At 40.2% G+C, this 26,438-nt stretch overlaps 1 protein-coding gene across 2 annotated transcripts in view; it reads right to left on the reverse strand.

Moving 5' to 3' along the window:
* shroom2a (shroom family member 2a) overlaps window positions 1–26,438 on the reverse strand; it is a 41,883-nt gene that overhangs the window by 7,136 nt on the left and 8,309 nt on the right. The window contains exons 3-8 of one of the 2 annotated variants that reach the window (XM_030083400.1): window positions 16,208–16,356; window positions 4,571–4,672; window positions 4,194–4,211; window positions 3,546–3,668; window positions 856–3,328; window positions 358–443 (exon numbers count right to left, since the gene is read on the reverse strand). In XM_030083400.1, coding sequence (XP_029939260.1) covers window positions 358–443; window positions 856–3,328; window positions 3,546–3,668; window positions 4,194–4,211; window positions 4,571–4,672; window positions 16,208–16,356 — 2,951 coding nt within the window. The remainder of the gene's footprint in view (window positions 1–357; window positions 444–855; window positions 3,329–3,545; window positions 3,669–4,193; window positions 4,212–4,570; window positions 4,673–16,207; window positions 16,357–26,438) is intronic. The other variant, XM_030083401.1, reaches the window with a different exon arrangement.

Genomic DNA, 26,438 nt, shown 5'->3' on the forward strand with positions numbered 1-26,438 from the left:
ACAGTGTTGTACACATGCTTACTGTCCCCGTCTCATTGACCTCAAGCAGTCACTCAGTAAAATTGAGAGCTCAATAAGCTGCTATAATTTTGAAAGCACGTGTACAAGATCATATAAAGTATTGTGAGATGTACTTTCACAATTCAACTTAGTCACTGATGACGAACGATGACACAAAGCGTACGACTTTTGTCAACACTCGAGATTTCACAAGAGCCAATCCCACATGTCAAAGCAAGTAATGTCTAAACACTGGCATAAATGCACTTGTGTGGTTTGTTACTATGTTGTAATGTCGAGATAAAGTCCCATTGTTGTAAGCTTTCCATTGAATTACATCAAATGAGATGTACTCACCATGTGTCTGTGTCGAGTGGTTCAGCAGGTTTATTTTCTGTCTGGGAATATTGGAGCTCAGACTTTCTTGAAGGAACCGGAATCTTCTGTAAATAAGATAAAACAAACACATACGCATTTATGCAAAAATTATCAAAAAAAAAAACAAAAAAAAAAACATATAGAGGCTTCCAGGCGTACTAAGAATTCGAGAATCAGGCTTCTTTTTCAAAATATAATTCTTCTAGGAAACCCATACTGTTGCTCCCTAGTGTTTCACTACTGTAAAAAGTGAACGTTGATGCCCCTCTGTATTCGTTAAGCGGAGGGTGTGTCGTTATGAACAAACATTGATATTTGACTTGGCTTTTTTCCTCTTTTGCTTTCACCTCAGTCAGCATATTGGCTGAACTGGTTGTACAATAAAGCCACATGAAAAAAATTGACAGCTATTTTAATTTTGAAATGTTTTTTTCCCAGTGAATCTGAGATCAAAAGCATTCTGGCGTTGCGCCTCACCTGTCCATAGAGGTCTGCCGATGGGGATGACCGGGATCTCTCATGGAAGCATGTGCTTTTACTCCTCTCCTCTGGTCCGGGATCGAGTATGTTATCAGCTGACCGGTAGCGTCCAGAGGCTCTGTTCTCTGGGGGTTTCTTCTGTATATTCCACCTCGCCTCATACTCAGCAAATGTGCCCAGCCTCTGCTGATCCTGGATGGATGGGTTGTGTGCAGAGTGAGGGATTTCTTGGGTCTCCTGTACACTCTCTCTACCCCTGACTCCTTTCACCGCTTCCACTGGCGCGTTGGTCGAAGCAGGGTCTCCGCCTTGGTTGTGGGTTTGTTTCTGAAGGCCTGTTTGATAAGGGAATCCTGGTTTCTCACTTTCTTGGAACAGTTTTTGCTGATCTGAAGACGAGCTGGATTTGTCACCGAGGGCTAAATTTTCTTTCATTCCAACCTCATGGATTTTGTCTGGTTCGGAGAATGACTTAATCTTCTTTTCTGCAGGGAAACGCTTCCGACCACCAATGCGGGTTACCTGACCACTTGCAGGTCCCGAATGGCTTGCTACCAACTCTGTGACTGTCGGCAGAGGCGTGACATCTTTATTACGAGCGTGTGCTGAAGATGGGTAGTTGGGTAAGGCTTCTGCTGCTGCATGCTCCTGTAAGACAGGCTCAAGGTCCCTTCTCCTGAAGGAGGTTGCCTTCAGCACCCTTGCTTGTGCTTCTTTCAGATTATCCTTGTAGATGTTAGAGAAGGAGCCATCTGACGAGGACGGAGTGGTACATTCAGTGGACTTCCAGATGTCTGGATCTTCTTCTGTCTCACCATCAGCGCCAGGGATGGCAGCGGCACTCTTGCTTTTCTGCAGCCTCGCTCTTCTCATCTGTATTTCGTTTCTCAATGTGGTGGCAAAACGGTCGCTGCGCTTCACCTGCTTGCTATCGTGGTACTCATCAGAGGTGGTGCCTCCCATCTTCTCATCTTGGTCCGCAGCATCCATAGACAGGGAGTGAAGCATCGGAGTTGCCTGGGGGCAGATTTTATTGCTCACTTGGCTGTGAGGTCTGCTGTCCCGGGGCACTTCTCGGTGCTGCAGAGGCAGAGACCTCCGCTGTTCGGACTGGCGACTCAGAGGATAGCTAATGTACGGAGCTTCAGCATTCTGAGTGCTGTGTCCTCTCTGGCCTCCTTTCTCGTCAGGGTTGGGCTTCAGCACAGAGGTTTCTAGTACAGTGGTAACTTGGTGCTTGCTGTATCCATTGCTATCTTTACTGTGTGAGGGGTGATGTTGCTGTTGGGGCACATTATACTTGACGTTTGTTGCGGTTGGTGGATTAAAGGACGTCTGCTCATTGACAGGGTGTGTGGACTCACTGGCTGTGGCACTCCTTCTGTCCTCTGGTATTCCTGACAAAGACAGCTGGTTAGGTTGAGTGGGCTGACATGTAGTGACACAGTAGTATCTGCTTTGTCCGCTGCTCTCTGTGTTTTGGTCAGTGGTTGTGGAGGACAGGGAGGAGCTTAGGTTTCTCCTCTGGTTCTGACTAAACTGTTGTACAGAACCATTTGTAGGCAGTTCCTGCAAGCTGCAATAGTAGCCACCTACGCTATGTGGCTTTGGTACGGATGTAGCCCAAGGCTGAGGACAGAAAGTGCTTTTGTCACTATGTTGCCTTTGATGCTGGGACTGGCTAACTTGGGCCGGTTGGCCTTGCCGGACATCAGTGCTGGACAGGGAATACTGTTTATTTGTAGCAAGCTGGTTGTGAATAGACTTCACAAACGGAACGTTAAAACTGTCACCGTCGTTCTTCTGGGAAACATTGTGACTGCGGAGGTGTTCAGTTGGCGCTTTAAAGGATGCTTGTGAATCGGGTCCCTCAGGCTGAGCCACGACCATCCCCTTCTCATGTACCTTAGTTGCGGCAAAACTATCACTGCGTGCAGGTGGAGGAGGTGGTGGGGGAGATGGGGAAGTGGTCTTCTTTTTTTCTGGGACGTTCCACACGGGTCCAAAGCTGGTTCTACTCGAAGTGGAATGGCGATTTCCGGCTGGGTCGTCGATCTGCGAACCTTCGCAGATGGAGCTGACCCCCGGGATTTGAAAATACGTGACCCTGTCATCCTGCCTGACTCCTTCAGCGGCCAAACTTTGGCTGAGTCTGCCATTGTTGTGCTTTCCTGTTGCATCCCACTGACCCACTTTATACAGCATGTTCTCTGTTGACGCAGCATTGCTCTTTGAGAGGGTGTAGTCAGGTGTGCCAGAACTGGTGGAGAAGGAGCTGTAGGCGGAGTCCCGCTTTCCTCCTCCAAGGTGCTCCATGCTGTTGTTTGACTTGGCAGGTGACAGTTGACCGGCAGGATAGGGATGTGACACATGTTCTAGACTGTCCATGCTGCCAAGTGAGCTGAACTGGTCGGACACTCTGCGCAGGTTTGTCTGCTCCCAGCTGGTAGACAGATCAGTTGAGGAGGAGCTGCAGGGTCAAAGGGAATTTTAAAGTGAGAAATAATTCCTTTTTTTCCATCGATATGAGCTTCTTGAACACCAATGGCGTAAAGTCTTCAAAATACACCTCTGACACTCATGGATTTGCACCTACAATTCCTAAGTCTGTGTTTATACAAGGTTATAGCATTTCTTGATGTCTAAGATTCAGGCTGAAAAAGAAAGCTTCAAGATGACAGAATTACCTTGCATCGTATCTTGTGTGCCAGACTGCCGTGGGTGGAGACTGTGTTTTGGCCGTCTCTGATTGGCTTTCATTGAACTTGGTCGAGTGCCAGGAGTGAGGCCTGCTTATGGGTTCATTCCGCCTGCAGAGAAGGCCAAAGACAGATCGGATTAGAGACCAAACCCTTATGGAAAACAGTATGAATCGGTGCAATAAGAAGTAGCAGCTAAGACTCACAATGTTTCTGAAAATGCAACATATAAATACTATATCCCTTTATGCTTTGGAAGTTTTAAATTAAACTGAATTTGTATTTAAAATATAGAATCTTTTAAGGCTATGTTCGGTGTTCCTGTCCTTACGAAAGTTATGTAAACTTTAGACACATTATAACCAATAAGAAAAGTAAATGCACTTGCAGAGCTGAGCAGTGGAATTGCAAATTTGTAAACAAATGCAAGCTGACAATGCATGAACAAAGACTGAGCTGCGTTCCTATTTTCTGTAGTCAAATCGAAATAAAGAAATCAAACAGGAAGCAAGTGGTTGTTTAACTGTTTGTATTCATGCAGTGATTTATCCCAACAGCCATAGATGGAAGCTACTTTGAGGAGTTTTATTCTATATTTATGCTATGCATAGCTGTCAATCTGCAGAGAAAACATACCCTTTAAAACGGTTCTTTCTGAGATGCATGTTAGAGAGTAAAAAGAAGTATGAGTAAATGACATATTCCATTACACAGCTTATTATTTATGTACTCTGGTGCACACATATTACTGACAGACGATATACTGCATGCTGCACAAAGGGGATGGATATTAGTCATCTAATGATATGAACCACAAAACAGAGCTAAAAGGGCATGCCGGTAGAGGCAGGTGATGAACCACAGGAGTGGGACAGTTGCTATGACAGAAGCGACAATTACAGTATCACGGCAGAATTGATGATTGATTATGATTATGTGTACAGACCAGACGAGAAGGAGAGTAGAGAATGAGAGGGAACACTACTGATTACAAGGAAGCCACACAACTGTACCTCATGGAACTTCGCAAAATCTTCGTAAGAAAGCTCCTTGCCACATGCACGTCATTCTCTGAAGGCATTTTCTGAGCTACAATATCCACCATTTTCACATTCCTGGGCAGCAGGGAGGAGGAACACACACACACACACACACTAAGAGCTGACGGTAGACATAAACACCAACTGAGATTCACAATATTGGTTGATTGGACACGCCAGCAGAAGAAAGGCTGATGGAAATCCAACACAGGTCATAATTCATAATCTTTTATATATATTATAGTATCAAACATGGCAGCTAGAGAGCAACGGAGTCAAACATGCTTTATGGTATTTCATTCACCTTGAACACCCCCCCCCCCCAAAAAAAAAAAAAAAGAAAAAGGTTTTTATTATGGTAATGAAGTTATTAGCTTTGTACTAACAGAAAGGAGCGTCTTTAAAAAAAAGTAGAGTCCCTATTACATGACAGCAGCCTTTGGTTATCCTATTGCAAAATGTTGGAACTGATTTGTTTGAGTTCATAAGAGAACTCTAGAATGACAACGTGTTGTGGGAAATAACTTTCAAGAACCAGTAAGTGCCTTCAACAGACATGCCAAGGAGTGTTTGCTGTATGTGCATTACTACATTAATGGATGTTCATCTGAATGGGACTCGTCAATTTTCCATATATGAGCTACAACAGATTGGCTCAACCCTTGTGCTAGGTTGACTGTTAGTGGGTTAATGACAGTAGTTTAATTGTGTTTTTTGTTTTTTTTAATCTCAGCATTTACATATAATACAATTCACTTTTCAGAACTCCAAGTCACCTAACTCAGACCATGAGGAAAGCTGTGCCACACGACTAGAAGCTTCAAACCATAATTCTTATATTATTTCAATAATAGCAGCCATATAACATTCAAGCTGCTGTACAATTGTGGATTTGTTAAATCCAGCTTTATTTAGTAGAGAAAACAATATAATAAATGATCTTCTTTCACAGTAAATATTAGCTGATAAGTGGTGTTACAGCTCCCTCTCCTGGGCAAAATGGAGCAAACTCAAGAGTAATGAAACATTTTGGACAGATGTATGACAAATACAACAGCACATCACAAAAAAGTAGAGGAAAAATAGGGGCACAGTTTCACTCATCTCTCATTAGGCTCATTATCTGAACAGGATGTAGCTGAGGTGAGCTGGTTGCACTCAGTCTTTGCCATATGGTCCCTGAGGGAACACAAGCCCAGCATGGGGCAGGGGGAGGGCTTAAGGGAATAGAGAATATCTTACACAATCAGATCAGCCTCCTCACCCCTCAATACAAGCTGTCGTCTGCCTCTCAGACTGCTTCTCTTTTCCCAGTGTGGCTAAGAACTACCATAGCTTGACAGTGAAAAGGGATGGCAGCAAATGTTCTCTTATTCTACAAAAGCTGGAGAAAATGTGTTTTGTGTTTTAACAAACAAATTAAGAGCTAGATTTATTCTAATTGTGCACACAGACAGGTAATTTTTATTCCTTTAGGTGAAAAAAAAAACACCCTCAAGCTGAATAAACACAAAATCTAAGTCATCATGTTATTTTTGAAAGTTACATTAAAGACATTTCATATTGGTATCTGGCATCTATATTGAATAGGAAATACCACCACTATAAATCTGACTATGATGATCATGCAGTGGTGAAAAAAAATTAAAAAGGTGGGGCCTGCTTTGATTATCATTGGATTTAAGACTTGCCCTAAAATATTATGAGGCCAGTAGGTCTTGCCCCCGCAGTAACCTTGTCTAAAGGCCTTCAATGATCTAATGACAACAGGTCCAAACAACAGTTTCCTCCAGATGAACGCATCTGAGACAGAGTCCGAGCTAAAAAGGAATAATATAAGCTCTGATGTTTGCACCCTATGCTGGTTGTTACAGATTGAGACTGAGAGAGATTTGGTTAAGCTTAATAATGTAGGACAATTGCACAAAAATTAATTGTGGATTAGAGTGCAGGCCTATTTAGGAGACAAAGGGAAGCCAACATGGAGCTGGGTCTTCCTTGTCCCCTCACAGTCCATGTTTCTGGGGCACTAGGATCTTGCCACACATGGCGCCTGCTATTGGTATGCAAATGGGGCTGGTTTTATTAGGCCTATCGTCAGGACTACAGCTGGGCCAGCACAGAAATGCTCGGAAAGTGAATCAGTTGGCTGAAATAGGGGGCAGGGGGAGAGGCTGTTTTCTGAGTGATCAGTTCAGAGCTTCATTTCACTTTAGATGTGTCCTGTACTAACCAGTCTGCTTTTCAAAGTAACTGCTCCCACAAACCCACAGCACCAGAGAACCCACAGGGCTTCAGTTTGCTGTAACATTTTGTGAAAATAGTCAGTTTATTGATTTTTGATTTTGCTCTACCTACTATTCATTCCTCTTAAAGATTAATTTACATTTGGTTTGGAAATGTTAAGTCTTGCTGATCATGGCTTAACCTAAATGATGGGTGACCTCATACTGAATGATAAGACAAGAGCAATCGCAACAATAACAAAGTATTAGGGTCAAAAAAGCCAAACCCATGAGACCACAACTGAGTTTCTGAAAAAAATCTGTGACAGACAGAGAAAAAAATCTGCAGGTATGACAGTAATCCAAAGAAAAATTAAGAGGATAAAACAGCGGTTAAAACAGCAAAGGTACTGTTGACTCACCAAGCAGGTGGAAGTGGAGAATGCAGCAAAGACCCAAAGAAGAAATATACGGTGTCCCAGAAATGCTCCAGTGATATTAAACTGGAACCCAGTATGAACAACCAAGGGAGAGCAGTTGCACCAGAGCTCTGGGCAGCTACTACATTCCAAAGACACTTCAAAGAAGGGCTAAAATAAAGGAACATGCAGGCCACCGAGGTCCGAGCATCTTCACGCAACTCTACCGCCGACTGCTTACCTCCGAATGCGCACCAGCTGATGACTACCACATGATGCTCAACGCAGCACGGCCATTACTGAAACTTAAGTTCCCCTGGAAGAATTAGTTTGAACAGAGGGGAGATTTCCTTCAAGGATTACTGGGGTTTTTCCCTGAGAGGGGGTGGATGAGTGCACAGAGAGGGAGGAGGGCCATTGTCACAGCCAGTCCCTTTGGAGTAGTCCCGTACCTTGCGTCGTCTCATTGGCTCTTTAGGGGCTAATATGCAAATGGTGGGATGAAATGCCGGACTCCTCTCTTCCCATCTCCCCTGTTTTGAGGCAGACATGCATTTCTATTACTATGGCAACAGGTTGATCTCTAGAGTGCAAGGGCACCCTGTTTTCTGAAAGCCTTGAGTAATGAGCACTGCAACTGCCCAAAAAGGGGTGTGAGCAACATGTGGCAAATACAACTTAGTGCCCAACCCTGTTGACATGTTAGTTCAGACAGTGCTGGGTAGTGATTGTTCCAAGACTGGTGGGCTTAATATAATCTACTGTGTACATTCTTTAATAACTGAAAATGCAAAATTACTATACCGTAAAATATACTGACTTTTTATGTCAACCTGAAACAAATTTTGGTTGATTTTCCTTTCAGCCGCATATCTCTGAATGTCCATTGTCTGATTTGGTGACAGTTTCTTTTTTATCAACACTGAAACTATTGAGAGGAATATATGACCCCAGGCTCATGCACACGCCAAATTTATAAATTAATAGTAGTCTCAGCCATGGTTTGTTATGTGAAACGATCCCAAACAAGTGTGAAAAAGTAAACAATAATCAAAAACATTTCATTTAATATCAGTTCAATCCAGCTTCAATTATTTGACATCAAGTTAATTAACTGCTTGTCATTTGACACCAGCTTCATCAAGTACTAGTCATTCCATGCCAGTCTCAACAATATTCTTGGCATACAACACCACTTTGACTGTGTTGTTCTTTTAATGTAACGGAAAACCTCATAGAAATACTATAGAACACTATATGAACAATTAGGAGTGGAGTTTAAATTTATCCTCACAGCAGTACTAAGTTTGAAATTAGCCCTTCAAAGACATGTGAACTTGCAATTTCTATCAATATTTGACAGTGTATTTAATATCAATGCTTAGGGTTCAAACCTAATGTGGCAGAAAATATATGAAAGTTCTGTAAATTTAGCGAATTGGTCTATATTATTCCATAACTTGTCAGGATGTATCATCATAATCAGTACAACAAAGTGAGCTCAGCTGCATATTTCAAAAATACCCATTTGTAAATGGTAGCAATACACTGGATTTTACCTCAAAGCAACCAGTCCAAAAACAACTGAAAGCACATTTCAAAACTGTATTAGGGAGCCACCTTAATCCAAACTGATATGTTTATTTTGATAGAGGCAAAATAATCCTACAATTCCTAATGACAAACAGTCTTTTCTTACTCCTTTAAATGTGTTCTGGCAAGCTGGGAAGAGGTCTGGTGACAGGCAAGAAGATTAGCGAAGAAAGGTTGCAACCTTAAGCTGATAGGTAGGCAATAAAATCCACAGTCTTCTATTGTGAGGGAAGCAATCAAGCATGCAGTCCAAACAAGGTTTTCATTGTGAGGCGCTGCCACTGGATTACGCTCCTCACAAGTTTAACAAAAGCATCCCATATTATTTGGAATGTTAATGATATGTAATACAAACAAAACAATTAAACACATGTATTACTGTGAATTGTAACTACCACAGACCACACATCCCAAAACAAGCACTATGTATGTCCTACCTGGACATGTATTCGTTTCTGTTCTGCTACTTCTTTTATGCTGCAGAAAAAAACTTCACTGACAAAGTTAAAGTGTTTTCTTCATCTGCATAATCTTCACAACCAAGCTCAGTCTAGTGTAGTCTAGTTAGTGCAAATTAAAAAAAAAAAAAAAAAAACTGCAACAAAGTCAAATGCCTTCAACATCAGTACTGTTTCTCTCTGTCCACTGATCAGTTTTTTTGAAGTTATTTTCTCTATGAACTGTAACCCACATTCAACTGGTCTGGAAGAGTGCCAATATAAAAAAATGAGAAGGCTGAGGACAATTAGATTAGCAAATCTCTGAAAAGCCCCCATAGCCTCATTTATCCACTAGTTAGCAAATAGTTTTTGTAAGACATGTAAAGGCTTACAAAACATGTGGTAGGATTGCAGTGTTCGCACTGGCATTGAGGGTGTAAGAATGTCAAAATGTATTAAGCGGGTGTTAAAAAGTAGCATGTTTCAACATTTCATTATAACATGAACTCACACGTTTCATGGCTTTACGTGCAAATAAAGTACTTACCAATTTATTTAAGTGGCTTTCCATTTAGTGCATTATGATTAAAATGCACATGAAATGTGGAACTAAAACAAGTATTAAATCCTATCACTTTTCATTTATTCGACTGATAGTTTGCTAATTAGTGACAGTGTTTGTCTATTTTCTTTTAAAATCCTCTTCCCATGCTGTGGTCTGAACCGGAGATCTGAGTTACCAATTATGTAAAAAAGAATGTGGGGTTCACACCCAGTGTGTACAAAAGCTTTGATCATAAACACACGCATTTCAACTCTATTCATCACACTTATCTCATGTCCAAAAACGTTACTGCATTAATTTCCTGCTATTACTGAACTATAGTTTTTGTACAGATGATGCTACAGGAAAATTCATGTCCCCATACAGGGACTTTGTGGAAGTGAAGCAGTTCTGTGGGGAATTTCCATGTTCTTCTTCAGTGTTGCTTTGACAGGATACCTGGTTTACACCTGGCATTAACATGCATTTCAGGTGATCGAATCACACGTGGCAACATGCAGGATGCAGACTGTTTTCACTTGTCCGTATCATGCATTACGGGCTAACTATTTCTGAATGGATTGTATTACTACCTCTACATCACTTCCACTAAACGTCCCGGTTGTAATGTGAGTCATCCAGCTTGTGCAGGACAGCATCCCTGCGCAGGTCGCTTTCAGCTGCTGTGTCTCTGCAGACCACCAGGCATGGCTCATTTGGCTTCAAATCAGGAAAAGAATGATTTGTAACTCACTTTCTTGACTGTACTAATGAAATACAATATTTAATCTTTTTGTTTTTGGCACTACTGACACTGTATTTGCATGGTAACGGGCAAAAGATCTGATGAAGACGCTACTACAATATGTTGCATTTTTGGTATGTTTCTGTAAACTCTTCCTCGTGACGGGATATTGTTCAGATTTTACTTTGTTGTCTTCCTTTTAATCTTTCTAGTTGTAGATCTAGTACTGAATATACTACAGATACATCTTTTATTTAGTTGATCAACTTTAACTTTTTATCTTATTAATCGAAAGGTCCAGCAGCAGAAAAAGAAGAGCCTTTCTCTCAACATCTTTCTTGAGTACATTCAAATTAAATGTAACTAAAATGAGAAGATTGTTGGTTTTTATAGTTTATGGGTACAAAACACTATTCCAAGAAAAGCTTGTATTCAAAACACACATTACTACTTGGGACAAAACCTGCATGGAAGTTTGGGGAGCTCATCCTTCCACAATTTGAGAACCGCTGGATCAGAGTGAACTCGTCAGTGCTGCAAAAGCACAGCATCAATGAACCATGTGCAGCATCATTTACAGCATTACTGGGCAGAAAAATGCTGAGGCTGAAAGTCTGCAACCTGCACTTTACAGGTGAGCTGCTGGATGCCCTCAAGAGGCTTGACAAAGGCCCTCTTCAACCAACCCTACAATCAAACCCGTCTTGTTTCGGGTGAGAGAGGTGAACCGTGAGCTCCATGTAATGACCAGTGCATTCCTGGGGTGAGTGGCATACCAGCTGTCAAGTCACAGGCTGTCCGCAGTGACCCACAGCCCGGAGACACCTGGAAACCTTTACCCTGGAGGCCGGAGTTATCCCAACCATCCCTGTCCTGTATCTTGAAACACCTTTTATTTAGCATATTTCAGCTTCATCATCGATGACAACCAGCTACTTAAAAATTACAGCTGGGAAATAAGACGCACTAGAACATAAGCTCACGCAACAACAACATAGAGCAACAGTGTATATTAAAGATGACATGCTGTGAACTGCACAGACCAGTGAAATACAGTCTACAAAACAGACATCTGACATAACAGTGCAAATTAACATGTACAAATGTGTCAAAACATTCACAAGATGCAAGGAGCGATCAGATGTTTATATAACATCAGCTCTGACTTGCTCTGACTGCAGCTCCCTGAGGGGGATCGTCTCCATAAATACTCCTAATAGGTGGTGTGTGATGACACAGTGTGTCTGAGGTGAGACACAAAGTGTGAGTGATGAACACAGCAGAAGCTAGTGAAGATGTCAAATGGCATATACAAGAACGTGTGATCAAAATAACAAAACACTTATCAGACAAGCTTCCTTATTCATCAATGGACAAAAGACCATCAAACAAAACGAGGGGTGCTGGTAAAACTAGGAAATGCTGAATCCTGTAAACTATGATTTCCTCTCTTTAAGGCTTTAACAATTTTAAGAAATCTACTTACAACAAGAATTCACTGCACAGCATTCCAAACATACTGGGCAGGCTTATTAAGAAAAACAAAGCCTTGTAAATGTAAGCCACCACACGGCCGCCCCAGCTGAATGCTTACACTGTAACTTAGGACTGTAAGCTTTTCCTGGTATAATTGGATTGTGCTCCAAAACTCTCTGTAGTCTTTGCTTATTAAAAACAGTCACATACCTTTGTTATTGGTACTGGAAACTGTTTTTTTTTCCTCCCCCCGGAACACTACAACAACTCCACTGAAGAAAGACTTACAACTACATTTGACAACTTTGCCTCCAACTTTAAATATTGGGACATTTTTCAGAAGGTGGTACTTCTATGAGAATGCCAGAAGGGGGAAACCAAATACTACACAGCAAAAACTTTTTTCTTTTTTTTTTTTAAATTAAACCATCATGATGGTGGGTTTAATGAATCATTCCACAGTTAGCCTCACGCACAGCACCCGCCTCGAGGCTTAAGGCAAGGGAACGCAATCCAGACTGCAGGGGTCCACGCAGTGAGTCAAATCCTAACTGCCCGGAGTATTGATGCAGCCAAAATTATGCTCTGAGAAAAGAATTAAGCTACATTATGAAAGCTATTTGTTTCCCTTGTGTCGTCTGATCTCAGAATAAAATGCACAGTAAGAGTAGTTGGCTCATGGATTTGACCCTTTGGTAAGCTGAAAAAAATGTCAACGTGGGAAAACTATACTTTTTAACTGCACATATTAATTAAAGTGTGGATGGTGATGTGCAATTTAGCTGTAGCTCTTTCACAACACTTGTTTCTGATGCACAAAGAAGATCAACACGGGAAAAACAATGAAGCTGACAGCACAACTTTAAAGATTTCCTCATTTGACCAGCTGAAAATGGTGGATGAATCTCACAGCACAGTTTTGCCATGGCATGTGCCAAGACAGTAAGATGCATTCCCATGATGAAAAGCCACACCTATCTGCTCTCTGAGTAACCTGTGTCAAGCCTCTCCCCCTTCGCTTACACAGAGAATGACTGCAGCATGATTACAACATCTCGCGTTAGTCACCACATGCAAAATGCACGGCATGTCAAATCAAGCTCTTCCTCCTCTGCTGACACCGAAGAGACCGCACCTGTAGGCTGGAAGCAGGTTCTGACAGCTCTCTGATCCTCATTCCACTACCCAGCGTTATCCCTGAGATTAAAGGAGAGGTGTTTCACCACTGACACCTCACATGCACAGACACAGATTAACCAAACATCAGAGGGCAGCGTGTGTTCAGGCAGTGGTGTGGAAAACAGCACCGTGAAACATTTCCAAACCCCGACAGCAGTGTTTTCACACAGCAGTGTGCAGACTGCAGCTGGATTAAAAGGAGGAGAAATGCGACTGTGATTGAAGCTTTGAGGTTTGGTAATGAGCTACTATCACTTTGCTGCATTCTAAATTCAACACAGACTTGTTATTGTGGCCTTGGAAAATGACTGAGTGGGGATGCTATTTGAGACGGTCAGAACAAAGCGAATTCTTCAACACGGACAAACAGGAGGAACTACGAGTCTCCTGGGACCAAATGTCTGAGTAAAATAAAAAATGAACAATAAGACCTGTCCATGTAAGGAAATGTCTGTCTCAGTTCAGAATCCCGAGCACACTGAAACGACAATGCTGTTGTTGGAGACTCGAGCCTTCTTCCCTTCTGCAGCTTGGTGTGTCCTGAGCTAATTCCCAATTCCATACAGTCTCAAAAGGAAAAGAGCTTCACGTAGGAGAAACTAATCATGTGAAAATACAGACATGCGTGGTAGCTGGCTGTTGGACTGTTGAAAGTACTTTGAAAATCATCAGAGAAACTGATAGGACATATAATACATTTTCAATTAACTGAGTACTTTTTCTCAGAGAATAAAGCATGTTTCCTGAATTTATTGTTTATTTTACTAAAGTAAAGGCAATTTCTTTGAACAGTTGTGCTATGGAGAAATAATAATGGAATAACCAAGGTTTTTTTTTTTTTTTTACAGGAAGTAGCATGTGCCATTTGAAACTGAAAATTACATCCACAAATTCAACTGATGAAAACTAATTTTAAAGACTTTTTATATTGTTGTCTAATAATACAATTTTTTTTAGCTAATGTGTATTTGTAAGCAAAATCTTTGTTTGTGCAAAGTAAAGTAGTGAAGCTGCACGGCATTCATCTCTGCTTCTTTGTGAAAAGATGCTGATAATAAATTATGCGCAGCGCCGGCAAGCTCCAGCTTTGTACCTCCAAACAGCTCCCCAATGAATTGAACACGATTTTCCTGCCTTCTCACTGTAACTTTAATTAGGTTAAACACCAATAACCTAAGATTTATGTTTAAGTATTAATATAATAACAAATGTAGCACTAAAGAGCTTATTCACTCAAACTGGGCTAATCCCCTTCATAACAACTTTATGAGTGTGTGTGGTTTTTAAGACTTGACTGACAATCCTCTGGAAAAACAGCAAACCCTTGCACTGTTAACAAACTGAGATTTAAACTGAGTTGTGGTGAGATGAGCAGAAGACCGTCTCAATGGACTATTAGCTCTTACAATGAGAACACCCAATGCTCTGCTAGACAGAAAATCCTATTCACTATAGAAAAAATAACACTGGTGAAAGTGTACATCTCTTTAACAATAGCATACCATGAGCATTTGTATTTAGTGAAGCAAACATGCTTTTCTTTGGTGGTAAAATAGAAATCATATCCACATGAGACTTATTCATCATGTGTTTTAAAGATTTAGTTTTTAATCTGTGCGGTATGAATGTTAGTAAAGAATCAATCTGAAAATGACACACTGAGGTTCAGTCTTTATCTTTTCATGAATGTAACTTGAAAAATGTGGTAACCCAGACACAGTGTAAAGCTTAGTGTAAAAGCTTCCATATACCTACAACAATAATAGTCCTAACATGAGTTCTGAAATTATATAGCTCTCTGGGGGACAGTGCCAAAAATTTACAAAAATAAACAGTGTACTGTTTTTCACTTGTCTGTAGTTCTTTACGGACAAAAGTAGTAAACAAAATTTATACCACATTCTGCAGTGCGGAATATGGGTTTTAATGTACTCCCGAAAGAAAGAATTCCTCAAAATAGAATGGAGATTGACACATTTTCTTTTCTGACCCTTTAAAATGAATACAGATGATTGTGGGGTTACGTGTTCCTGCACGATATTCAGAATCATGCAGGTTACTAAATGAACACAGACTGCCACACACAGTGAAGTGGCATTGTTTCCCATTCTTATAATACACAGTACTGTTGAGGTATAAAAAAGAAAGCGTGATAGAAGAGACACACAGCCTCGTCCTTGCGGAGAGAAAACTGATGAGTGGACTTCTTTGTACGGCAGGATTTGTTCAGGGATTACGCTATGATATGATACAATACTGAAAGAAATGCAGACAGCAAAGACAGACAATGAGAGTAGTGTCTCACAAACAAAAAGGCCATTTGTAAGGAGATGTCGGGACTCTGCTGACAAGCGATCTATCATTTAAACAAGATATGAACACAAAACAGTCCAAAGGAGTCAATCATTCAGAAGGAACTGACTTTTGACAAAAGAAGCCAGTGTACCGTAATTATTTATTGTTGGTTTACCGTGTCTGTGTGTGAGGAGAAAGGATAGGATGAGTGACGTAAGAGCCACTGTCACAGAAAACGTCGTACTGAGGGTGTGTTAACAACTGACGAGGCGGAAAGAATCCAGTGCCATATAGGGCCGTTGGCGGCATAACTTCCTCCTGTGTTCACACACCTGCGCGTCAGAGCTAACGGATGAAGTGAGGTCATTCACAACGTCTCTTCCTTGTTCCCCAATGTCAACATTTCAATTAAATGATAAACTGTCACAAGCTCTCAACTTGACAGCCCAGTACAACCCAGAAAAACAGAGTCATCCATCCACCCACCGGGAACTGAACAGTGACACCAGGCAGTGCAGGAAGTGCAGGCTGGGCCACAGATCCACTGCAAACAGCAGCACAGCCCCAGTGCGCTGCTCGGGCTGTTCGAGATGTTACCGGGGTGACCCGGTTAAGGCTAAGGCGATGGTGATGGCAGCAAACCTGGGAGGAGGAGGAGCGGGCAGAGGGAGGGGACGGGGGATTGGTTACCTACCGTTTCACCACCAGGCTGAGGGTCTTGTGGGAGCCTTTGACGAGGCAGATTGCCTCCTGTCTGTAGCCACTCAGGGGAATCTCGTTGATGTTGACAAGCTCGTCTCCCACCTGGAGACTCACGGCAGCTGCTTTGCTGCCCTCTTCCACCTGGAACATAAACGGAACAGATGGGAAACTGCTTAATATCTTAGTATTTATAGAGGTTTAAATATTTAAGAACAGCAATTATAATAAGTCTGCCAGTGAGCAAGTGAGAATAAGCTTTAAGCTTTATTTATAAAGTACTTTTCAGGGCATAAGGACAAGCATCATCACCAAAAAAAAAAAACAAAAAAAAAAAGAGAGAGAGAGAGAGAGAGAGAGAGAGAGAGAGAGAGAGAGAGAGAGAGAGAGAGAGAGAGAGAGAGAGAGAGAGAAATGAAGAGTGAAGAGAGAAATGTTCAAGCAGTAATGACTCCTAATAAGACAGAAGTGAAACACAGGATGTAGGTGACATGTCAGAAACATTCAATATGAGGAGACTTCCCTCCTGCAAACCTGGATCCACATGCCACACACAGGCCTTTGGTTGTCTCTGACCATCATCCCATATGAGATCTGTTGCATGACGCATGCAATACATCTGTTTTTTTTTTTGTATTTCGAAGGCGGCTGCTTATGTGTCTTCAATGTATGTAGTTAATGTGTGTTGGCTGGCAGAGCTGACAATCATACTACAAATGGTACAGTTGTCAGGAGCGTGAAATTGGTGCATGCACTCAAAACAACAATGGAAGAAGTGGAGGACATTCCATATTATAATCACTCTGTGTAAATGCACTTTTAAGAAAAGACAATCTCAGAAGCTACCACCATCTTCCACTTTCTAAATGTCATTTTAAAATCAAATTAGATAAAAGGAAAAGTGTAGTTTTTTTTTCAAAATAATCAAAACTACTTCTGGAAACTATGGAAGCATGTTCTGCAGACTATGGAAATCCAGCTTATTATAAGCAGACACTTCAAAAAGCCTGCATGTCTGATTCTGAGGGGTTGCATTAGTTCCTATTCTGTGGAAATGGAGACACAGGGAGAAGCACTGTACTGAACAGCAAATTGAGGCTTTAGGGCAACATCTGCTCCCATCCAAAGAGCGTCTCCTTTTAGAAAGGCCTCCATATTTCAGTAGGAAAACACTAAACCACATGCTGCATCCATCACAACAGCATGGCTTGAACTGGCACGCCTACACTGCAGATTCTTCTTCAATAAAAACACTTGGAGCATTTAAAGCTTTGTTGATCAGATAAAATCATATGTCATACAAAAAGGGCACATTTCTCTGGAAAACTCTCCAGGAACTTGTTTTCTTAGACATTTACAACCAGTGGTTACAAGAAAACTCAGCAATGTTTGAAATGCTACATAATAGTAAATATGGTTTTGTCCCAAAATGTTTGCCAATGTCTTCAAAATAAAAATGAGGAGATACATTTCATGGAATTTCAAAATTTTATGATTTAACCATCTGGTTGACTTATAAAAATTGCAGATCATTGCAATCTCTTCGTTTTATTTATTTATTTTTTGCACATCATCCCCATTCCCCACCATTTGTATTTTAAAAGTAAAACAGACCCAAAAGTGAATCGAGTATGAGCTGTAAAAATCAGTAACTTTGGGGCTACTTATTCTATTTTAAGCATCATGGATTAATAGGGGAATTGTTATCTGTTACTTTGGTTATTTTGGTTAAACTGGTGTAAAAATACTGTATGTGAGGAGCGTGCTGTATTGTCTCGTGGTGATGACTCCAGGAAGATTAGCTGTACTAGCTACAGCTAATGGAGATCATAATAAATACAAATACAAATAGGTGAACACAAATTTAGCACTTTACTGAGAGTCATAGAGTTAAGACCCACAGCGATCTGAGAGAAGTCTTCTCATGAACTCACCGGAAAAAAACAAACAAAACCAAAACTGTTGGACACAAAATTATTAAAGAAATAATGACATGCTAATAAATATATTCACATCTTATAGCTCATCTGTAAATTGTGATAAATATTGGATATTAAGAAAGGAATATTACTTATCAATTCTTTGGGGCTGCATTCCTACAAAAGAAGCCGCTTGATGAATATTTGTGTAAAACACACCATAAAGCTACCAGTATCTTGATGAAACACATTCTAAGTGGATTTTATAATGGAACAGTGACAGAGGACACACCACAATGTTTACATAAATTAACAGCAGGTAGGCAAGCTTCTAAAGGCGAGACTCAAAGGCTATAAAAATACTTCAAAAACCTGCTGTCCGAGGCAGTGTCATGAAGTGAAAACAAACCATACTGCGTTCGACTTACGGCACACACCTGCAAAAACACAAAGGGGTGTATACAGAAGGGAGAAACATGCACTGAAGTCTGAACATGTGCTGGTGTTGGCAAATCTCTGAAGACAACACAGTGACATGAGGGCTGACTCAAACTGAGTAAGCCACGGCCACACTCAGGGCCAGTGAAGCGCCGGAAAGGTCAAGCATTAAGGTCAGCGCTGTCCTCACACTTGGTGCACAAAGTCAGATATGAGAGGTGAAAGAAGTGCAGCAGCTCCGTGTGGAAAGAAAAGCAGCGAGAGCTCTCCTGGCAGTTGGCACATTAACACACAAAAGCCAAGCTCTGCAGCTGATTATCAGTTCTCCACTCAACCTGCGAGAGACTGAGGGAGGTGGGGCGTATGACTCAACCGCACAAGTATGTGTAGGTCTACAGGCCATTACTTCTTATATGGCCTTTATCCACAGCTCCGAAAACCAGAGCCCCAGATAGGACTGGTTGTACTATAGCCTCTTCTCATTTTTCTGTAAGGCAGGGTTAATGTGGGGCAGACTGAAGATTTTTATGCTGGCTGGCAAGATTCCTGAGCTGGTCCTGATATGGTAGTGTATTTTCTCAAGAACGGCTGCCTGGTTTGCACTCTGCTACAGTGTTTAAAATAGTTACAAAACACCCCAGATTGATGCCAAAGCCTGTTTTCAAACTGATATTTCTGACTTTGAAACTGAAAAGGAAAAGCCTGTCTGGGTATCTTCCACAATGCGAAATTAGTGGTTTTCAGAATCTGAATGTCTTTATTGTCATTGTATTAGAACAATGAAATTGAAAGAGAGTCTCTGAAAGTGGAAAATTATGTACAGACATAAGCTGTTCGTTTGTCACCATATTACGAGAATCATCAAAATGATCAATTTCTCTCTTTGGAACCAACAAGGAAAGAATGATGACTTTTTCCTGACGAGTACGTCAGAGTTAATCCAGAAAAGAGTTTTGTGAGGTGAGAAATTGTGGCTGTAGGCAAGTTTCCAAGAGATAAGGGCTTGCTGTGAAATTTTGACAACTTGATAGGTAATCTGTTTGGTAAAAAATTACACGTACAAAGAAAAGGCCAACCTCCAAATAAGTTAAAAGTTAAAAATTCCTAAAATTTTAACACAGCCCTTGACCAGAACATTACCATTGTTATAGTCACAATTATACAGAGCCAAAAAAAAAAAAAAAAAAAATCACATTTCAAAAGTGTAGTGTTATCTGCTAACTGGCAAGTTTTTAACTCTGCCGAAAATCAAAATACCAAATCTCTGTTCTTAACAATATTGACAATAGTTCAGTAAGAAAATAACAGGGGTGATAATGGGGAAAACCTGCTCGAGTCCTCTAATCTCAATACCTCTAAAAAGATTCCAGATGAATAATTACAACTGAGATGTTAATATCTTTGTAAAACATATTGACAATTTCAATAAATTCATCAGCAAAACTGAATGCCTTGACAGACTAAAGGAATTTGTGTTCAATGGTAGCAAGGGCTTTCTAGAGGTCCAAAAATATCAGGAGCCCTAGATTTAATGCCATCTGGACAGATCAGCAAGTCTAAAATTAGTCATATTAGAGTTAATGTGACTGTTGTTCAGAAAAAAAGCTAGTTTGAGATTCTGCTGTAATAGTTTTGCCTCGTTTTTAATCTTTTTGCATATGCCAAGGCCAAAATCTTGTCATCTATTGTTAAGAGAGTAATGGGGCGCCGATTATCGATCAATAAAGAATCTTTGTCAGGTTTGAGAATTAGAGAAATGATACCTTCTTTCACTGTGAAAGCCACTTCTCCCTGATTCAATCAATCAGTCAATCAATCAATCATTATTTCAGACTCTTGGGTGATTAAAAAGAACAACAAACAGAAAAAAATAAAATAGAAAAGAAAAAAGAACACTGAACAACAAACATAGGCAACAACAAAATAGAATATCACTGATCATATCATCACTGCCTCCAAAGTCCAGATGATTATGTGATACTGCGGAGTAATAGGACTAATTAAAACCATTACAATTCAATTTCTGGATAACTCCCTTCTCTTCACAGACTTATACACAATATTTCTGATTAAGAATTAACACATTATTCAGCACAAACAGCTGACCGACGCTGCTCCACCATGGAGCCTGTCAGTGCAACCTGCAGCTTCTTAAATTTGGCTCTGCTGTAATGACACCACAAGTGGGCAGTGAACAGGGCAACCAGTAGGCTTTAAATAAAGTTATGTTTACCTTGTCAGTACATAAGCTGAATGTATGTGCCAACATCTTAGCTAGTGCATATAATTTACAATACTGCATTTGAATGTCATCATCAGAGAGATGATTCACGATCACATGACCGAGGCATTTGACTTTGTCAACAGTATGGAGCTCACTTCCAGCCAGATAGAAAGCGGGAAGCACAGTCTTCCTGTCCTCTTTTGTTCTCACAATCATAATCACACTCTTTTTGGCGCTGAACTTAATGTAATATTGTTCTCCGTATTCTGAACAGGCTTCAAGCAGTTGTTGTAATCCAGCTGAATACGGTGACAAAATGACAAGATCATCTGCATACAGGAGATGGCTGAGGAGACGATCACCCAACCCTTGAGATTGTCCATGTAGAAATTAAAAAGCATGGGGGACAGAATACCACCCTGTCAAACTCAATTTGTCACAGTAAAGGGGCCAGAAGTTGCACTTCGTCATCTAACTAACATAGTTTGGTTTGTATACCAAAAATGCAGTGTCCGTATCAGATCAGGAGGAACACCTCGCCGCTGTAATTTTTCAAATAGTTTCCCATAGTTGCTTTGGTCAAAGGCTTTGGAGGTGTCCAAATAGGATATAAATACAGTGGAGTTCTGTCTTCTGAACTTTCTTCCAGGCTCTTTCAGAGCGGAGATACATTGATTGATGCATGGTTAGTAAATAAAGGGTTTTTAAACAAGATCCCTAGAAGTGAACATAAAATCTGACCAGATTTTAAAAATAATGCCTCTTTAACTTTATTTATAGATGGCTCCAAATTACATCCAACTTGACCTAAAATCATCTTCAATTCATTATCAAATGTCTCAAGAAATTTTCACAGTCTTTTTCATTTGATTTAGACTCATGATTTTTTTTCAAAAAAATTGTGGCAGAACCAGAAATTAAATTAGGGTCTTTAGAAGGAGTTCCATCAATATTGAGGGTAGTTAATGATTTTATCCAAGAACATTTCTTTTCCAGGGCAAAAAAGTTATTTGTTTTTGTTTCCATTTAATTCAGTTTTATTTATAAAGTGCCAATTACAACATAGTCATTTCTAGACACCTTTACAGAGAAAACCCAACAGATCCACATGAGCAAGCATAGGCGACTATGTAAAAGAAAAACTTCATTTTAAAAGGAAGAAACCTTTGCAGAACCAGGCTCAGAGGTGGAGGTTTCCCCTTCCTCTAACCATTTAGCTCTCGATCTAATGAATACTCCTTTTTCCAGATTTAAACAGATCTGGTCCAGCGGAAGTCGGATATTTTTCAATTTGAGTTATTCATCCAAAGTGAAATTTTTTTTGGTTAGCATAAATTTAAGTTAATGCAACTGTTTTTTTTTCCTTCTTAAATTCTTTACTTCTTCTGATGGCAACAAACCAAATTTTGTATTTAATAAATTTCCATTTATTCCTGTAGTTGTCATTTAAGCCATCATCAAGGAAGTCCTCAGCTAGTATTCCCACATCGTTATTAAATATGCCATTGTTCAAGAGAGAATTGTTTGTAAACTTGTAAACCTCTCATACTTTGGCTTGAGTGTTGGTACTTTTTGCCCTATGATATGCCTGATAACCCTGAAAATCATATTCATCAGGGTTAAGAGAAGATCTTGAGAGAGGAAAAGAACTAGCGTGACTCGTGCTGCAACATGTACAGGAAAACAGACTGCGATAGATGTGATGAGATGCACAATCAATTAATCACACACTCAATCATTTTGCTGCGTTTCGACGCAGTGTGATTCACATCTATTTACCTTACGAAGGCCTGGTCAGTGGGCCTGAGTCGGGGAGTGGTGCTGAGTCAGTCGTTTGAACGGCTCTTTTAAATGAACAAGCAGCAGCGGCAAATACTAAAGGAAGTCGGTCACCACCAGTTAACAAAGAGGAGATTTAAGCAACGGATATTTACACAAAAAAATGCACGTGTGCACACACAATGCTCAGTCAAAGGACACGCAGCAGTATTTGAATGCACTTTTCTGGGGACGAAACGCAAGGTAGAGCACAATGCAGAATTTGTGAGGAAAAACATGTCCATCAAATCCGGGACAACAACTTGCACCCCCATATGAAAACTCGGCACGTAACAATAATTATGTCAGGTGTCAGAAAATAATGCACCGATTCTGACCATAATGAGATAGATAGATAGATAGATAATTAATTTTATTTCGGCCATAAAGAATACATGTCATAAGTTATGTATGCATACATATAGATATACACTTATATACATAGACATACTCAGACATATTTATGTGCACATACATACATACACTTGAACGCACATACACATGAATACACATATCATTTGGCCGAAAAGGTTTAGGGCTGAAGCCGAAGCTTATTTTGCCCACCACTACCTCACCGCTGTATGAAAATTAAATAGAACCGAACTAAGTCGAGCTATGACAACAAGCCGACAATCTAAATAGGGCACAGCAAAAGGAAACACTTTTGTTAATTAACATTTTCTTCCTGTCGTTTTTGTTGCAAAAATTTATTTATTTTTTTTTTTTCTTTTTTCTTTTTTTTTTTTTTTTGAGGGCTCCATCTCCATCAGTTCCTCTTTTATAGACCACGCAACATTCACCAAGGAGCCAGACTTTTGAACGGCTCATTGAAAGAAACAGCTCCTCAAGATCTGGCGTCCTACAACAACACAATAACTCCCAGTTCCAGCAGCTAACGGCCCAATGCTGTTTGGCTCGTGATTCTCCACTGTTTTCTGCTTGATTGGTTGAAGTTGTAACGCCACATCCAATGCTGTATGATAGACATGAGTATTTCATGTGAATAATTGAACTCACAGGTGTCAGTAGCTTTTTTGTTGTTGTTGTTTTTAAAGAAAGAATTATACCAGTGAATTTTGATGACAGATTACGCACTGGCAGGTGTGCAAATGTTCCAACCAATGTGAAACATTAAAATACCAATTGAACTTGTCTATTTCACTTTTCCACATACCAAAAAAGTCTGTAAAGGAGTCTATGTTTTTTTTTGTTTGACTCAATTGGCACGTATTACAACATTTTTAACAAAAGCATAAAAACCATAAATTTTTCATGAGCAAAGTAGTTAAATCCACTTTGCGTGACGTGATGCCCGATGAGGCAGGTGTAGTCAGACCAGCATTTATAAATAGAAGGCATTTTGTTGAACTACCTTTTCTTCTTCTGTCATTCAGGTTAACATTTCAAAAAGTAGATAATCTTATCTTTTCTGAATACTGATGTCCATAAAGGCAATTAAAAAAATAATGCTTTGAAGAACCATAACCTGTCGTCAGCCCAGGGCAACACAATATTTAATTGATTGAAGAAAAAGTAGCCATTAGAGAAAATAGTTTCAAGAATATATTAAAAAAGTTAAGAAAAAAATGAAAATAAAATAATCAACAACTCATAGAGTTAACATGAACAAAACATGAAGAAAGTGTAAGATACGGTTCTTGCAACAAGTAGGGGATCTGCAATGCTTTTTCAAACACTTTTGACCACCAAAGCCAAATCAGCATGAGCCTTACCAAGTCCTTTGTTTACCATCTTCCTCCAGGCTATAATCAGTCTAGCTGCAGCCATCCTGGATTCCAGAGTATCCTCAAAAATAGCCTAATGTCCCTGCATGGGTCATAAAGGGAAGGATATGGTGGCGAAGAGGTTGAGGAATGTGTCTTTTCTGCTGACAGACGTCCTGTGCAGCGTGCTGACAGGGAACTCAAACTTTTATGTATGGTTTAATGCCCTGTCGGCACACATGAGTAAGAACGCTTCCTCTATTTTGTCAAGGTATCAAAGACGGCATAAACAATGCCACTCACAGCTGACACTTGCACAGCTGTCTTTCTCATTTGGATTCTTAGCATCTGCCTGCATTGCTCCAGACAGATGTTTGAATTTCTAGTTTGAGAAATGTGTGTAGCAGATCTATATTTGGTTGCAACATGTGATTGCCATGCAAACCCGTACATCTGCAACACAAATATGGGCTGTGGAGTTCGAACTTAATAAAAATCCATCAATAAAAGTTTTGTAATTTATCAATGTAGTGTTGACAGCTTAAAAAAATGCAAAAGTTGAAATCAACAGCAGGTGTCATGACAAACTACAAGAGTTTGCTTGTTAAACATTAAAGCTAAGTTGATTTTTGTGTAGGCCTGATGCGCACACACAAAAATGGAACCAAAGGCAAATGTTTACTTCTTTAACTGCTAACTATTCCACTGAGTTCACCAGTTGGTCACTCTGGCTGTCTGTCTCCTGTTTGGACAGCATGTGTATGGTGGTTTTTCACGTAGCTTTTGCACACAAATTGGCCCTCGTCCAGAGGTTGAGGTTCGCCCTATGAAATGAAAGCAGTAAGTTGGGGTAAAAAAAAATCCTTTTCTATTACCTATGGAGTCAGTTTATATTAAGCATTGAAATGTGTTTTCAATGATCAGATTTGAAAGCTTTTGAAAAACCACAGAGAAACAACTGTTTTACTGCTTTGATCCATGTTGCCACATGCTTATTTGTTTTTGTGCAACACAGATTGAAAAACTGTAAAGGTACAAAAAGTGAGAGGGGTTTTTTTTTAATCATCAAAATCTGCTTCCTCACATTTTTTTCCAGTTGTATTTTCATATTTAAAATGTAAAGTAATCTAAAATGGATAAATTAAAAGATGAGCTTTAAAGAGTAACTCAAAGATGCAAAAGTTACCATGAACTACTTGCCCAACTTATTCTAAACAAGTAAAAGACTAGCACACCTTAAAACATAAGGTGCCACTTGAAAATGGGAAATTGGTTTTTACTCAAAAAAACATCTAGACAATATGTCCTTCATTTGGCTGAATCAATGGGCTTAACATTTAAAACACAAACACACGCAGTGATGAAAGAGGACAAGAAATATCAGGATACTAACACATGGAGAGGAGTCGGCTGCTCTCACAGGAGGAATGGGACGCGCTCTGCATTGCAGGCTCATGACCATAGGCAAATTATCTGCGATGTCTGTGTTCCTTCTTGCTCACCTGTACAATTGTTGATTTAAATTTATGATGATGAATGTACACAACACAGAACTATTAACGTGACTTTTTTTCCTTGTGATATACACATTATGAAAAATAAGAGAATTCTCTCCAGACTAATTGAAATGACGCTTTTGGAAAGAATTAATTATTCTAGGTAGACTGAAGTGACTCACTGCAACATACTCAGTACCCTTGGAGTCTTTTCACACTTTCCTTCATGTGCATTTCTCTGAAACATTATTCATTTTACCATTCAATCACTAAGGTCATCAAACACATTCGGGTTGCACACTACATGGAGAACGTATTGGTTGCTGCACGCTATAACTAACAAATGGGCAATAACTTGGGTATGGCATACAGTTTGACTACAGGATGTCAATCACCACTGAATATGAAGGAATTGTCTGTATTTGTCCTGTGATTGGCCTGGTGACCTGACCAGTGTGTTTCCCTGCTTTCACCCAGACTCAGCTGGACTGGCTCCTGTACCGGGGCCGAGTAATGCCCTAAAACAAATACATGGAGCAAAGCCTTCTGACATGTTATATATGAGAACCACATGGGCCATCAAAATTTAAAAACGTGCCCAACACAG

The sequence above is a fragment of the Salarias fasciatus genome, chromosome 23 (assembly GCF_902148845.1).
Source record: "Salarias fasciatus chromosome 23, fSalaFa1.1, whole genome shotgun sequence".
NCBI lineage: Eukaryota > Metazoa > Chordata > Actinopteri > Blenniiformes > Blenniidae > Salarias > Salarias fasciatus.